The 17,174-nt window shown below is 41.6% G+C and overlaps 2 protein-coding genes across 3 annotated transcripts in view; both read left to right on the top strand.

Moving 5' to 3' along the window:
* The window catches only part of API5 (apoptosis inhibitor 5), a 34,617-nt gene extending 30,407 nt beyond the window's left edge, over positions 1-4,210 (top strand). The window contains exons 13-14 of one of the 2 annotated variants that reach the window (XM_027837772.1): positions 402-538; positions 2,028-4,210. In XM_027837772.1, coding sequence (XP_027693573.1) covers positions 402-538; positions 2,028-2,053 — 163 coding nt within the window. In that variant the 3' untranslated portion in view covers positions 2,054-4,210. Of the gene's footprint in view, positions 1-401; positions 539-2,022 lie in introns of both variants that reach the window. The other variant, XM_027837771.1, reaches the window with a different exon arrangement.
* Positions 4,211-5,728: 1,518 nt separating this feature from the next.
* TTC17 (tetratricopeptide repeat domain 17) overlaps positions 5,729-17,174 on the top strand; it is a 123,999-nt gene continuing 112,553 nt past the window's right edge. Inside the window, exons 1-2 of the mRNA XM_027837747.1 lie at positions 5,729-5,878; positions 11,372-11,833. Of these exons, the coding sequence (XP_027693548.1) occupies positions 5,729-5,878; positions 11,372-11,833 (612 nt within the window). The remainder of the gene's footprint in view (positions 5,879-11,371; positions 11,834-17,174) is intronic.

Raw genomic sequence — 17,174 nt, 5'->3', positions numbered from 1 at the left:
TCAAATGAGATCAGATTTATAAAGCACTTAGCACGTTCTTTGAATGCTTATTCTCATTTCTTCTGTGTCCCTTAATATTATTAATATCGTATATCTATATCCTTCACAAGGCATTTCATCACCTTTTCCCTGCACAACAGTATCTTATGCACAGACTGAGGCAGCTGCTGATGCTATTCCCTAGGGCAAATAGTAGTATTGTTATGATGTGTACAACTAAACACAAGCTGGCTAGAGGATTCCAGTGGAAGCATTAGGTCCTGTCCTCTACTGGGTCTGTCATTTGTGATGCTGGCTTCAGCGACTTCCTTCTTGAGTCTATATGAAGTGGTATCAGTGGATTATGGGACAAAAAAATAGAACTTTTCTTAAGTTTCTTTTTCTGAATCTTTCCTTTCTAGTCAAAAGAGGACAAATGAAGATACAACTTCAGGTTCACCACCCAAAAAAGCTGCAGCAGGACCAAAACGGGATGCTAGACAAATATATAATCCTCCTAGTGGAAAATACAGCAGCAATCTGGGCAACTTTAATTATGGTGAGCGTTGGCGTTTGGGTGCAAGTAGCACGTGGAATTAGGCCGAGAACATAGCGCTTAAAATGTGTCGTATTTAGATATCCTGACCCAGATTCCTTCAGTGCCTCAGTGACTCCCTGGTTGTAACAGGCAACTTCCTGCCCATTGGGATAGTCTTAGATATGCTAAAATATAGTTAAGGGTGTTACCACTTCATTATACTGTTTTGGTGACACTTGCCACATAAAAGTACAGTTACCAAAGGTGCCAACTTTAAAATTAAGGAGTAATTGAGGCACTAAGAGAATCTACCTTAATATACTGTATGCAGAAACTGGCAGTATGCAAGGTAGTATATTCCTTTTCACTTGGGGAGGGAAGCGTTTAGGTATTAACATCCATTCCCTAAAATTCTTGGGGAGTGAGCATTTTTGCTTTTAAGTGGGATTTATATGAACTGATTTGACATAGGGTAGCAGATAAAGAAAGCTTATTTCTTCAGAACAGGATCCTTTTCATTTTCCCTTCAAGGTATTTCTTGAAGAATCAGGTGGCTAAGTATTTGATTTGTGGCCTCCTTGGCCTAACATTGCCTTAGTTTCACTATGGGTTACCTTGATAGCTTTTGAATTTCGTGATTGAGAGGGGATAGGGGGTACTATTATTTCATCAGGATAGGGAACTCCCTATGTTAAAATTCTTAGCAACACAAATCTGGACCAGCATTTCTTTGTATTTTGAGAGTTACTAGGAACACTGGGAGTTTACATAACTTTCCCTTAGCCTCATAACCAGATAAGGGTATGAGAAAGGACTGGAACCCAGTTCTTTCTGACTTCAAGATCAGCCCATTATCCAGTCCACCACTACCTCTCTGAAATACAAGAAATGTGAGGCTTTCTTTAAAGCACTTTACATTTAAGAATTTTGCAGTGATATCAGGTTGCACATTTGTTTTTCATTGAGGTTTGAACATTTTCCTAATATCTTTAGCCCACTTGTTCCACTCAAAGCAGTTGTTAATAAAGTGTACATGAATAGATAAATATCTTAGTATACCCTTATTTTTCCCCACTGTTTTTCTTGCTCTTACCTTGGGGGTCTTTGTGTATATTGAATCCTATTATTAATTTGATGTCATGAAACTGTTACACATGTGCCACTGTATCTTTTTTGAAAGGTTAATGGTTTTTTGATGCCCATTCAATATAAAAGTAATTTTATAGTACCAAACATTTCAATTTCTGATTACCTGTTGATGTTAGGCCAACTAAGTGTGCATAAATAAAGTGGCACAGTGTGTATTACAACTTTATTATGATATAGTAACAAAAATAAGATCAGTCTTACGCATCAGAGTGCATGCTCCACCTATTTAACGCAAGGAATACACTATTCCTATAGGGCTTACCTTCCAGTTCTGCACTCAGAACCAATGTTTCTTCCCTGTTTGCTGTACTATAAATTGCTGAACGAGAGCTAACTCATTGTTCGATTTTTCGTAGAGCAGAGAGGAGGGGGCTTCAGGGGAAGTAGAGGTGGCCGAGGTTGGGGAGGACGAGGAAATCGTAGTCGGGGAAGACTCTACTGAATACATCACATTCTTCAGCGCTGTCACAAGCTTAAAACACTCTTAAACTGCCACTCATTGGGTTACTGGGAATAGCCCTTTAAAGACTGCTGTCTTCAGGTAAAGACTTCGATGTTCTTTATACCTTTGTATGTCTGATCTACTTTTCTAACGGAATACAGACGTGTCCAAGGAAAAAACACAGCTGTATTTTTGGATGCTTTGTCAGCAAACTTGCATTTTCTGCAGTGTCTTCAGGGTTTATTCAGACTTGGAGGACCATAGTGTATGTGGTTTCTCTTAAAACATCTTGACAGTTTATATATTAACCAGAGAGCTGTTTTTGTGGCTAAAACATGTAATATAATGTAGAGTCTGCTTTGATAACTGATAGGATCATTCATGAAGGCTCACATCAGTTATGATGTGTTACTGGTTTTCCTCTCCCCTCCATCCTCCTCCCACCCAATATATGGAGAAGAGTGTAATAGTCAATGTTCACATTCTTTTTACTTTTATTTCTTTTAATTGAGCTGCCGTGCACTGATGCAGCCCTACTGATTTCTTTGTCGTAAACAGAAAATATGTACCAGCTTTTTCTTAAAGACAGACATTGATTTAGTTAATCTCTGGGAATGACATTAATGGGGCAAAGTAAGATGCTTTGACACTGCTTACATAACTCTTCTCCATGTGTTGTGATGCAAACTTGTTTGGAATATGGGGTTTTAATGTTCAGTATAAAAATATATGTGTGCACATATATATATGCTGTGAAACTTTACTATACAAAACAAATCAATAAAAAGTAGAAACACTCCAGGAATGGGGTAGTCTGTGATGCAGTGATTGTCCTCTTTGGAGTGAGTTGGTCAACTTTTCCCCCAACAGTGAGGGGTTATGAGTCAGCTTGCACTCAACATTATTGTTATTTTAAAATGAAAACACATAAAGGCTACATATACAAAAACAAACCATATTTTGGAGAGCTGTTTTGGAAAAATATAACCAAATACTAAATCTGACTTGAGAGCATCCTTCACAGTGTGGATGGTGTAACCTAGGATTCTGTTGACCAGAGCTTCCCTGGAAAAATTATTTCAAGAGTTGATAATAAGGAAAAGATGCTCTCTTAGTTTTGCTTTGCCACTTTTGGAATTTTTAACTTCTCAGGTTAATCAAAATTCAAAAAATACAGAATAAGTTACAGAACAGAGGATGAAGCAAATCTTAGATGACATCACCAGAAGTGAGTTTGAGGAGTTTTCAAATGTCATAGATATTTTTTAATAGCATAAGTCTTTTCATATTTTTGGGTTCAGCAGTTAGTCTTCCCCTTCCCTAGTTTTCACCCCCAAATCAAATGCCTGGATGACATTTTCTAGGTATTTTCATGTCTTTGTGGGGAATAGTTTGTGATTCCAGTGCAGGTGTCTTCATTAATGTTCATTGTCGTGCTTTAGTAGTTATCACTGCATTGGGGGAAAATGAAGCCCCCTAGTTGGTACTACTGCACATTCTCATGGGAAAAAAAAAATCTTTTTTAAAGGCTAGAATAATGATAACAAGTGAGCAGAGGTAATTATCAGTTTGGAGTGGTGGCAATAATATTCAAACATTCCATAAGCTTCTGAATTGAACCTAAGCTCACTTGGAATCTGGACAGACATAGGAATAGAAGATACCATTGAGAAAGATGTGACCAGCTAGTCTGGCCCTTGGATTTCAGACCAGCAGGTGGCCTAAAAGCCATTTTGAATATATAAACTATCGGGACTACATCTTTGTAAATTTGGACATTTTTATTCTTATTTTCCTCTATTCATTTGAAGTACGTGTTTAGATCCTTAGAACTGAGCATAAGTGATTTTTGCTCACTGAAGTTTGATGTTGGTTAGAGTGTCTTCTTCTCTGTTCTCCTACATCACCACTACTATTTCTTTACCCTTTAGTCCTTCCAGAGGCAATAGTGTATACTATAGGAGGGTTATTTTTGCTCCAAAGTTGAAAACAAAAACTTCACACACGTGATTCTTTTCCCCTTTTTAAAGACACCTGTTTATCACTTTGTTCAAATGTAAATGTTCCCCTATGCTTTTGGAATAAATTCATTTTGTAATTTTGTTTGTGTCTCTGTGTTGTGATTTATGTCATCTTTAGATTTCATTCCTCTTCCCAGTACAGTTTGGAAATTTGCTTTGGGTAACTAAATATAGTTACATTGAGTCTTCACCAGTAATAATTTTTTGTTTCCTAAAATGATCAATGGAAAAAATAACTTGGGAAGGTACAAGAGGCCCATGTCTAAATTCCTCAGTCGTTCAGACCAAGTGTCCCTCTTAAACAAGGAGGCCAACATCCGTAGCCCAAAAGAGGCATCTATCGAGTGGACCTTGGGTTCTAAAGGCAGATATCTGCTATCAATCTCTGATCTCCATATCTGTGCTTTGCTGTGACTTAATTATATATATAGCTTATTTTGCCTTGGCTTTACAAGTGCTGCCAAGATGATTGAGGTGGGGGGAAATGCAGAAGAAAATAAAAGAAGCATTTAAATGCTCACTTTTTAAAATGATGGCCTATAAAAATGACCCTTGGAACTGTTGAGTACTGAATTACAAAGTATAGAATCTGACCTCTCAAAAATATCTTTCCTTGGGCATGGTTTCTGTTCTCGAGAATCTAGCTAAGTAAGCTGCAACCTATCCTTGTTTACAAAGAACTTCAGACAAAAGTCTGCAGCCTAGGTTATTCAAAGAGCCCTCAAGGCTGGGCGTTGGACCTTGGAGACTTGATTTCAAAGCTTTGCCATCTTGGTCAAACCTATCTGGTGGAGGCTCCTTTGAAAGATAACTTGGGGTTATCTGTACACACAGTGTACATATTGAGAGGTTTACTGTGAGGTCAGAAATGTTAACGCTGAATACCCCAGAGTCTGGCAGAATTGGGATTGGCCTTAATGTTTCCATGGATTTTTTTTTCCCTTTTTAACCTATGTGACTTTGGGTAAATTATTTTGCCCCTTGGGGTGGAGTTTCAGTTCTTTTTGTGGTACAGTGGAAAGAGTATTGGATTTGAAATCCATTTGAAGACCTGGACCTGCTCCTTATAATTGGCACAACCTCTCTAGGTCTCAATTTTCTGATCTGTAAAATTTGGGATTTGAAAAAAAAAAGCGATCACTCCAAGATTCTACTCAGCTTGAAATCTGGGCACTTTATAACCTAAGAAGGGAGGCAAGGCACGCAGAAATAACTACAATACAAAATAAGAGAGTAAAAGGAAAAGAGTTCACTTTTGCCTGGAGTTGTCCAACATTTATTAAATACCTACTGTATGCCTTGTGCTATGTGTTGGGAGCTACAAATACAAAATCCCTGCCCTTGAGAGGGAAGCTAACACAAAAGGTGGGAGGTAGGGGGATAATGGTGCAATGACTGCCAAGTGGGAAATAAAGAGATAGCTAGCCTGGGCACCCTCCCTAAATGAAGGTTTTAGGAGGCACTCTCCACTCCACCCTCTAATCAGAGATGTGCCAAGGGAGAGGGTACTGATAAGATATGAGAATCAAGACTGAGATGATCTTTCAGGATGATAAGGTCTCCCAGGGGCATGATGTAGAGATTCCAAGGAATGCAACCATGGGAAATGAGTGGAGGATAAAGATGTGGAAGAGCTTTGTGGAAGTAACATCTGTATTTCTACAGCAGCAAGAAGGGAGGGCATTCCAGATATCAGACACCGTACCAGGAATGATAAGACATGGAAATGGAAAATCGCATGCTGTTTGGGTGAGGTAGTATGGATGGTTTGAAAGGGAATAGGCCAAGGAAGGTTGCAGCTTGGAAAACATGTCAAGCTAAGGTATTCAGTAGGCCTGAAGGAATAAAAGGATTTCAGCAGATGGAAAGTTCAGGGAAGTCACGCCAGTCATTTTGAGAGCAAAAGTGATGAGTTTGCCTTTAAGCAAATTGGGAACATCTGTATTCCACAAATAGGAAGCACTATCTATGTGTCAAGTAGTTCTCTGTGCAGGGAATGCAACAAGAAAAGCACTCATCCTGTTTTCCTTTGCTCTAGTCAGAGCTTTTCTGGTTAAGGCCAACTCCTGGCATTGGTAGGACATGTATTTCACTTGAAGAAGTACAGATGCTTTGTAAGAAAGAATCCTTGGAACCAAGACATAAACCAGCCTTGCTGAACGTCGTCAGCAGGCGGATAACCCCAGAAACTCTTAGGAATGCTAGAGTTATCAAGGAAAAGTTAAGACACCACAAGGAGCACCCAATATGCAAGCCATTGTTAGGACAACAGTTATTTCTCATAGCTTGGTCAGTTGTGTGTAATCCTGTTATATGTGTTTGTAGGCTTAAAAACAGAAGTAGAAGATTGCAGGCATCCTGGGTCATTTGTTTAGTGATACTTGGGGAGAGGTAAGGGAAGACAGTTGCAGGACAAAGGAGGAACTTGGTATAGAACGAACTCACTGTTGTAAGCACTGAGGATACAAAGCAAAAGCAGCCCTTGCCCTCTAGGAGCTTACATTCTAATGGGGTAGAAGGCATGTACATAAAAAAGTACATAGGAGATAACTACAGAGTAAATGGAAGGAAACCTTCCTTTAGGAAAGTTTTATTTAAATAAACCAGATTTCATTACATTGTTCCCAGACTTGGCCATAACGGGGAAGAGCTTCAAGCAATTGAATGTATTTATTATATTCCCATTTCCCTGGCTGAGAATCCCAATCTTCCTTCATGATTAAATTTAGGGGTCAACCTAGCCTTCCCTGATCTTCCCAGTTAATGAGTCATCCTGCATCAAATCACCTTTATTTGCCTGCAAATGTTATATTCCTACCATAGAATACATAAGCTCCTTATTGGCAGGAACTATGTAATTTTGGCCTGTGTAACCACAGCGCATAGCCTAGTGCCTTACACTGGGTACACACCTAATGGGTATTTGTTGAATTGAATTAATTATGGCTTTTCTTAGGAGTAAAGATTCAGGAAACACGAAGATACAGTCAACTATTCCTTAAAGCTGAATCAGTGCACAGTGGATGTGCATTTGGGCATTATCAGTTATAAAACCAGATGCTGTCCCCTCCTTGGTAGGTTTCTGCGCTGAGGCTTGTATTCCCATTTGCTGAGGTTGCTTTTAATTCTGTGAAATAATTTGGAAGGGTTTGAAATAAAGCTTCCAAAAAGGACATTGGAAACAAACTCAGACAAACCTTGGAGTAAGTCATACAATTCTGCTTGCAACACCTCAGGGATATGGTGCTAAAGGCACAGAGTAGAACAGCTTACTGAAAAGGTGGCTGGAGTAGCTTTTGTATGAACCAAAGCAAAAAAAAAAAAAGGAATATTCTCTAGGTTGAGATGTGAAAGGCTTATTAAATTAGGAAGAGCACAAAGAGAGTAAGAAGGATATCCTCAAAGAGATATGATCAACAAAGACAACAGAGTGGTCATATATCAAGAGTGCTTCAATGACATCCTCACAACTCAGGAGAACGTAAGGCAGGGCCTTAGCCTTGAACTGAAGGGGCAGCGTGGAAAAGAGTCCCACCAGACAGGCAGGCGTGGCCAGAACTTCCACATCAATGGGAACACATCCATTTGAATGCAGATAGTCAAACATTCTGGAAGTCCCCAGTACCAAGGTTCCAATACCAAGACCACCATAGTTTCAAGGAAGTAGTTTAAAAGTAAACTATACAGTGTTTAGTAAATATGGAAGTCATTTCCCCAAATTCAAGCCAAAAATATTTAAAATTCAAGAAAGGTAAGCATATATTGATAGCTCCGTAAAGTTCATAAAGGATCATTAAACAGAAATCAGTCCTCTCTTTGAGGATAGCTACCATGCTTTTCCACAAAACATTTGTTGATGAAACTCTAAGTAGACTGCTGAACTAGATAGACCCCTTTCTGATCATGGCAGTTCTTTGTCTCAAATTGCCTGACCTATTTCAAGCAGTGTAGTAAATAGCTGGCTTTCGAGTCTAGAACATTTGGGCTCAGGTCCCATCTCAGTACGACCTTGGGCAAGTCACATAGTTCTAACTGGCCCCCAGGTAGCTCTCTTAAGATTCTAAGTTGCAGAGCAGAAACTGATTTGCATTGGTTGAGGGAGTTTCCTTACTGAGACTTCCTCCCAACCAGGACTTTTTTGTTTGTTTCATAAATACATAAGATTACAAAGAAAATCAATTATACTAAAATACATTTGTCAAGGTTTTTTTGTTGTTTTTTTTTGCTTTGTTTTATGTTCACAGATCCTTGCTAAACAAGTGAAATCACAGGTCTGGCTCAAAAGGGGGGAGAAATATGAAAACAAATTTGTTTTCAGTTCCATTGGTCTCTCTTTTTCCCCTACCTGAAGAAGTATTTTTCTACCTTTAGGCTTCCATTGGAGTTCTAGTCCTCCCACTATTGTAGAATCTTCCATCAGGAAAGTTCATTATTCTAATAGACAAAAGGGCTCTGTCTCTCTTAAAGGGGTTTTTCACACAGGCTGTTGACCCCTTAGGCCAGGGGTCCTCAAGTGTGGCCCTATGAATCCAAACCTCACAGAACAGATCTCCCATGAAGTTTGGATCCAGTTGAAGGGCCACATTTGAGGACCTAGAGGGCCACATGTGGCCTCGAGGCCACAGGTTCCCCACCCCTTCCTTAGGCTTTAGGTAAAGCTGGCCCTGGTAGATAAGTTTGTAATTCCAAAGCCTTATTTTCCTATTATCTAACCCCTAGTTTTATATCAAATATTTGGGATTAGAAGGTACGTTGGAGGCTATCCGGTCCAGGCTTCTATTTCAGAGATAAGGATGAGCTAAATGATTTACCCAGGGTCACCCAATTAATAAACCTTAGACAGTATTTGAATCTGAGTCAGAATCGAAGCTAAAAGGAATACCAGAGGTCATCTAGTTCAATACATACCTCCCCAAGAGTCCTTCCTACAACATACCAGGCAAGGGGTTGGGTTATCTCATATACTATCTGAAGAACTCCAGTGAGGTACCATCTACTTTGCCATAGCACTAAATCAAAAGAAGCTTTTCCTACACTTAGATGAATGGATGCAAAGTAAAATGAGCAGAACCAGGAGAACCTTGTATGATCCAAGACAATTTTGAAAGACTTGATGAAAGGTGCTGCTGTCCACCTCCAGAGAAAACTGATGGAGCCTGAATGTAGATCAAAGATACTTTTTTTTTGTTAATTTTTGTCTGTTTTCTTTCATAGTGTAATTTACAGTGGAAAATGTGTTTTGCATGACACGTGTAACCTATGTCAAACTGCCTTCTCAATGAGAGGGAGGGGAAAAAGGGAGAGAATTTGAAACTCAAAATTTGAAAAAATGTTAAAATTGTTTTTATATGTTATTGGGAGAAATAAAATATCAAATTTTTTTAAAAAAAGCTTCTCCTTAACTTCAATCCTAAAGCTGCCATTAACAACTTCCACCTGTTGCTTCTTGGGCCATTTTGGACCAAGCAGAAGTCTGATCTTTCTTCCATGTGGCAGCCTTTCAAAGCCCTAAAAACAGCTTTTATGTATCCTAAATCTTGTCCAATCTAAACAACCCCAGCTCCTTCAGCCAGGCTCCATATGACATTATCTTGAATACTTTCATCATCCTCATCCTCACCATCCTGGCTGCTCCATAACTTAAACATGCCATTCCTAAAACGAGGCAGCTAGAACTGAGCAAAATCAAGATCTGGTCTGACCAGAGGAGAGGAGCTGAACAATAATGGCTCTGGACACTTCTGCTCAGTGAAGCTCTAACTCACAAGTGATAATCACTTAAGTATCTGGCTGCAAAAACGGTCTGTGACAATACCGGTATTTCAAACGATGTCTAACATTGTACCAAAACGAATTAATTTTTCTTACTCTCTGGGCATTTTCGTTGGCTATCCCTTATGCCTCGAATGGTCTTCCTCATCTCTGCCTCCTGGCTTCCCTGACTTCCTTCAGGTTCTAGCTAAAATCCCACTGTCTATAGGAAGTCTTTCCCAATCCCTCTTAATTCTAATGCCTTTCTCTCTGCCCATCATCTCCCATTTATTCTGTATGTAGCATTTTGGTACATATTTGTTTGCCTGTTGTCTCTTCCATTAGGTTGTAAGCTCCTTGGAGGCTGGGACTGTCCTTTGCCTTTTTTTGTATCCCCAGTGCTTAGCACAGTGCCTGGTACAAAATGGTCTCAAAATATAAATAAATTGTTTATAGTAAATGAATGCTTATTTACTAAGGCACTTAACTAATGCTTATTGACTGACTTATCACAAATACATTTGTGCAATTGACAGTTGTACCAGGTTTGAAACATTAGTCATTTTGATAACTTTCCAACATCAACTATTTTACACGTTGTAGGAGCTATACAAGGCAAAAACTATGATTATGGTTGGGAAGTGAAGCTGAGGTGGGACAAGGGTGAAAGAAAGTTGGATGTTAAGTACAATGGGGGAAAAAGTGTTATTCTGCTGTCTAGGTATGAGCAGTTCTAATTATACAGAGGATCATAGCTGGAAGGAACATTAGAGGCCATCAATCCCCCTCATTGTACAGATGAGGAAACTGAGGCTGAGGATTTGTCCAGGTTCACACAACTATTAAGTGTCTGAGGCAGGATTTGGACTTAGTTATGTTTTCCCCTCACCCAAGTTCTCAGACCCCCTGAAATCTAGACAGTTGGGTTAAGAACCTCAGCTCTACTCTACCCCATGCAGCCTCTCCTGCCTGCCAGGTACACACAAAGCGCTTAATACTTGGATTTTTTTTCCCACCCAAGTTCACAGATCCGCTGAAACTAAGAGCCTTGCACTCTTCCGAGCAGTCTTTTAATAAATGCTTGTTGTTTAGCTGGTGTGTATCCACGAGGGTAGCCTGTCATATGGAATAGATCAATAAAGAATGAATGAGTGAAGAATGAATGAATGAATGAATGTGTGAATGAAGAATTAATGAGTGAATGAACGAGAGCATGGATGAATGAATTAGTGAAGAATTAATGAATGAATGAGTGAATGAAGAATGAATGAGTACATGGGTGAATGAATGAATGCGAGCATGAAGAATGAATGCATGAAGAATGAGTGAATAAATGAATGAAGAATGAATGAATGAATGAATGAACGCATGCATGCATACATAAACGCAATCCTGTGGGGCTGAGGGAGTGTGAGTTTCAGCAGGCAGTCAGGTGCCCAGGTCCTCCTCCGACCTCGGGGAAGGTAGTTTCTTCCACACCTCCTTGCCCAGCTCAGCAGCTCTCTAGAAGAGGAAGGGCTGACGGTTTCCCGGTTTCCCAGACACCTCCGCTGCCAGAGGGGCGGAACGGGGGTGGGGGGGGGTCGGGGCAGGGTCCACAAAGACCCGGGATCTCCCGGCGGAATCCGGACGGAAATCCCACCCCCAGCACCCGCCCCCAGCACCGCCCAGCAGGCCCCGCCTTCGCCACCACCTCCCTTACCAAGATGGCGGGCCGCGGGGCCGTACTTCCGCTTCCGGCGCGAGCATCCGAGCTGGGGGGGGAAAATGGCGGCGGCGGCGGCAGCGGCGGCAGCGGCGGCGGCAGTGGGGGTCCGCGGCCGCTTGGGGCTGTGGCCTGCCCCGGGGCCCCGCTGGTTCTTCGGCCTCTCCGTCTTCCTGGGCGTCGCGGCTCGCGGCACCTCGGCCACCACCCACTGGATCGTGACGGAGGACGGCAAGATCCAGCAGCAGGTAGCGGCGGCGGCCCCTCTCGGGGGATCCTGGGCTCCGGCCCCGGCGCCCCTAGGCCCGGGCTCGCCTCAGAGCCCCCTCCTTCCCCCCTTCCCTCCCTCCCTCCCTCCCTCCCTCCGCTCGCGTGGGACCGCGAGCCCGCCGACACGCGTGTGCGCCCCCCAGCCCCGGCCGAGCCCGCCGCGCCGCGTGGGCCGGGCCTCAGTTTCCTCCTCTGTAAAAGGAGCGGTGGGCGAGCTCGGGGGTTCCCCAGGCCCCGGGCGCCGGGCCTTCCTCAGCCCCCTTCCCTAGAAAGCCGGCGGCGACGGCAGCCCCGAGTGGCACCGCCTTGGCCGGCGAGCCCAGCCCTGCCTGGAGGGGAGAGAGTCCCGAAGCTGCATGGCTAGGACGGGCAGAGACAGGATTCAAACCCAGGACCCCCCCTGCCCCAGATCCAGCCCTCCGAGCGGCAGGCAGCGTGGCATAGTGCGCAAACCCGGGATTTCTTTTCTGGCGCCCATTCATTCAATCCCAAGAGCGCAATGCCTGGCCCCTAAGCACTTCTTCATCCCTTGTTAGATGCCAGGTACCGTGGATACAAATCAGTCCATTAACAAGCATTTATTATGCTCTTATTGCGTGCTGGGTGTGAGAATCGCCATGGTGTATGTCATGGATAGACATCCCACCTCTACTACTACTGGCTGAATGACCCATGACCAAGTCGCAACTTCTCAGGTCCCATAGAGCTCTCCAGCAGTTGCCACAGAAGAGTCTCTCTAGGACTGTGTTTGCACAGAAGGGTCTCGTGCCCACCTTCTTTGGTGTAGGGAGTTTCCTCACCTGGAGTTCTGTTTACCAGTGAAGTCACAGGTCCATTGCCTATTCCTGTCTCTTCCCCCACCTTACTTACAGTCTCCTGAGGAAAGGCTTATTGCAAATCCCCCTCTAATTGCTTGTTGGAAAGTAAGAGAATTGAATTGATTTACGCCAGTTACTAACTGGTAAGCACAGACAATGGAATTTTAACCCAAGTCTCCCTCTCTCGAGTCTATCCATTCTGCAACACTATATTTTCTTGATTCAAAAGTCATTCAGCAAATAAAAATATGCATACCTAGAGACAGAATATGTTATTGTTGCTAGTATACTGTATCTCCAGTAGCTACTTAATACTCCTACTTAGTATTCTACTATCAGATTTTTATTTTATCTTAAGCCACTTGTCACATAAAATGGAATAAGGAAATATCTAAGAAATGCCTAGCAGCTGGGGAATCTGCCCCATTGTAATGATTTTTATAACAATTAGGTTTTATAATCAATATTCTTCGCATCGGATAACATGTGATGAATCCTGGCTTTTGAACATTGGGTCATTTGGGGCTGGGTTAGCCATTTGATGTCAGATTTTATCTGAATGAGTGAATCGATGGTTTTACATTTGGAATCATCAGCTTTTCACAGTCTAGCTGGTGAAATGATGTGCTTTTCATTTAAGTGTAGATTGTTTGGTCACACTTGTCTTCTTAACTCAAATAGGATGAGTTCCCATCTTTAATAGTTAGTGGCCAAGCTCCTACATAAGACTTTAAAAAAAAAAAACCCTCAAAGACATTAGAAAGCAGCCTTTACAAATCACTTTTAGTAGTGCTTGAAATTTAATGTGAGAGCCAGTTGCAGTGTGTGCTCCACCCTGTTCTGGTTTCCTGGTCTTGGTTTTCCCTGAGGCCTTTCTGAAATGAGACTGGGAATTGTCACATTTACTGCAATTTGGGGAATCTTCCATTGGCTTTCTTCCATTGGCTTCCTTCCATTGGCTCTCCCTCTATATTGTTCTTGGCCACAGTTATTTATGCCCAGTGACATTGAGTTCTTCTCATGGTGATGTCCTGAGTCCATCAGGAAGATGCAAAACTTATCCACTGACCCTTGGGATAGGAAAGAGGATGGTTAGCAATATGTGTCTTTTTTGTCAACGAACAGAAGAGTATTTCCTCTTTCCTTGCCCACAGTGACCAACCTGGAGGGCTTTCTCAGTCTGTTCCAGATAATCTCTGAAATGTGGGGGCCAGACAAGTGTCTGGTGGGGAAAGCAAATTCTGGGCCCAACAGAAGAACTTTCAAGGGCCCCAGTCAGGCATGAATCCTTTTGGGAGTAAGGAGTCCTGCTTTACATTTGCTCTGTTGCATTCCTGTAGGCACAACATTTTATACAGATACAAATAAGGTTCCCGGGGTTTACAGTGTAACAGCAAACAAGCTTCAACTGGGAAAAAGTCTGTGAATGCAAGGAGTTGGAGCTGTGACCTGGCCATGACCCTGATGCTCTGACCAATCCAAGCACTTGCTGGCCCTTGCTCCCACTGACCATTCATCAGTTCAGCTAAATTCAAGCAATATTTATTAAGTGCCTTTTGTGTACTAGCTGTACAAAGAAAATAAAACAGGTCCTGCCCTCAAGGAATCATTTGTCTCTGGCAGTAGCCAGATTATTAGATTGACAGTATTTGGTTAGGCCACATTCTTGGCTTCATGAAGCATGCCGGTCAGGTTCTATAAACATTTATTAAAACTGCCTCTGAGGAAGGTTTATTCCAGTCCCCTGGCTCCATTGTCACATTGTGACTCTGTCGCCTTTGCTTGCTCCCACCATAGGAAGACAATATAATACTTTTAAAATTCCTGATCTAATTTGTTGTTAAAGACCATAGAATTTTGGAGCTAGAAAAGAATTTGGGGATCTAGTCCAACCTCATCATTTTAAAGATAAATGGAAGTCCATCCAGGCCAAGTGACTTGCTTAAAGTCGCAGGCTAATATACTGGCAGAACTGGTGTTCAAACCCAGTGCATCCGTCTTCATATCCAAATCTTGCCACTCTTGATGTGAAGCTTCTCTATTCTGGTAGCGTCTTAATAGCCTCAGGAAGTTGTTGCACAGTAAAGTTTGTGTCTTTGTACATTTATAGTTTTTATTATATTTTTGGATTGCCTGGGATAAGCAGCATTAACACAATGGGATTATCCTGAGGTGATTGTTAGAAGTGAGATCAATGAGGAGTTTCAGTGAAGGAGATGTAAAACGGAATCTCTTGCATTGTAAACTGGAACTTTTAAGTTTTTAAGAAAAAAAAATCAATAAACTCCAGTTTTCTCTTTTTCACAGATTCTTATCACATGAAATATATTCATACTTTGAGTAGTCAAATCTGCCTCTAGCTGCTTGTTTTTGGAAACACTAGGCAGCAGAAATGTGAATTTGCTTTAAAAATAAATAGGCTAAATATTACAGAAAGGCCTAAAGTGACTCCTTGTATTCTCTGTCCTTAGGAAATCAGGTGAATAGTAACATTTGAAATCATCATCCTGATATTTTGAAGTATGTCTTAAATGTGCAGTAGGTCACCATTTTTTATGTTATATTTTTAAAGTGCTCATCAATTAAATATGTGAATTGTCAGAAGCATTGATTTAAACAGGACAGTCTGCTCTAATCTCAAATGTTGAAGGCATTCAATGAGGTAATCAGTTTTCCCCCCAGAAGAGAGCATTTGGTTGTCAGTTTTTATCTTAGCACAGCAAATAAAGGCATTTCCCTGTTAGCTGATTTATGATGTTGACAGTCAGCTAGGTGGCAAAGTACATAGCATTAGCTTTGGATTCAGGAAGACCTGATTTCATATCCCGCCTTAGATGCTTAACCTCTCTCTCTGCCTCAGTTCTCTTATTTGTGAAAACGAGAGAATTGGACTTGCTGACCTCCAGGGCCCCTTCCCGTTCTATGTCTGTGATCATATAATTTGAGGCTATACCTGGACATATGAGCAGAACTTTGGGTTTTAACTTTTTTTTTTTAACTTGTCTGGTTTTCTAATTGTGTTAACTATATGTTTATATAATATTTCACCAACCTTGTAGGGATATTCTAGGACTCTAGCAGCCATTTATATCACTGATAACTTGTTCTGGAGAAATGGATTTCAGTTCCAAACAGTGGACTGACAAATGAACTTTTGGAAAGCAACCTATTTCTAAGCTGGAACTTCCATATAGATTAAGAGGAGTCATTTGTATTGCCTGGTTCTTTGCCTCAGGTATGCTTGTTACAGCACATTCCTTTTGTATAGTCACTGGGAAATTCAAATGCAGGAAGATCTGATAACTGTTTTCCACTCATATTCTCTGACCACTATAAAGAAAAGCGTGTTTATGCAGTTCCTCCCACCAGCTCCTCAGAATTTCCTTTTTTCGTATCTTCTAGCACAAATGCTTTTCCATCTTGATCATTATTTCTTATTTGACCCTTTGGAATGTTTTAGGATAGTCTATATATGCATGTACATGCTGTCCCAAAAGTCTTAGTAAAGTTTTAGTCTGTTGAAGTTTAAAACTGCAAAATTAAGATGTGTGTGTGTGTGTGAATTAGTAAAGATTTATTAAGCACCTACTTTGTAGCAGTATAGGCTGCTACGTGGTATAGTAGATAGAGTGCTGGCCTTAAAGTCTCCCTGAGTTCAAATCCCACCTCTGACAATTAACTTGCTGTGTGACCCTGGGCAAGTCACTTAGTGTGCCTCAGTACCTCATCTATAAAATGACCTGGAGAAGGAAATGGCAAACCACTGCAGTATCTCTACCAAGAAAACCCCAAATAGGGTCATGAAGAGTTGGATTCAACTGAACAACAGCAACAATGACAAGGTCCCTTCCAGCCCTAAATCTAAGCTCCAATTATATAAATGAATATAAAAATATATAATACAAAGTAATTGGGAGTGGAAATGACAGGGTACAGGCCCAAGCCAAGACCTTTGCCCCCCACCCCAAAAAGAATTTGGGTCCCATTTGTCTAAGGACTCTCCTTGAACTCTCCTCCTTGATCAAGGAAGTCTCTAGTGTTCACCTAAGGCTATAATCCTATCAACTGGCCTTTCCTTATCACCTAGCCTATGCCTAGTCTCCCAATTCTCTGTTACCCTTAACCTAGCCAATGCCTCCATTGTCTATTACCTCCCAATGGCCCCTAGCCTCTTCCCACCCTTGATCCTATCTAGACCCCATTCTACCTCTCAGTCACTCCCATCAAGATCGTCCCTAGATCCCTCCTTCAGTCACCCCAGCCTACTGGCCACTCCTGGTCAAGATACCCCTTCTCCCAGACCCCTCTTTCAGTCACTCCAAACTACTTGGCCACTCCTAGATCCCTCCTACAGTCTTTCTGTATGTAAGGTCCATCTTGCCTCCATTAAGATGCTGAGATTCTTAAAGTCTAGCCAATGTTCAGATTCTAAAAATCTGGCCCACTTGCATTAGCAATGCAAATGCTTAAATTCCTTAAGAGTCTGGCCAACATGGTGGAT

This window comes from Vombatus ursinus, unplaced genomic scaffold (assembly GCF_900497805.2).
Source record: "Vombatus ursinus unplaced genomic scaffold, bare-nosed wombat genome assembly UNPS02014822.1, whole genome shotgun sequence".
Classification (NCBI taxonomy): Eukaryota; Metazoa; Chordata; class Mammalia; order Diprotodontia; family Vombatidae; genus Vombatus; species Vombatus ursinus.
The sequence above is the reverse complement of the archived record's forward strand: the minus strand, read 5'-3'. Positions and strand labels throughout refer to the sequence as shown.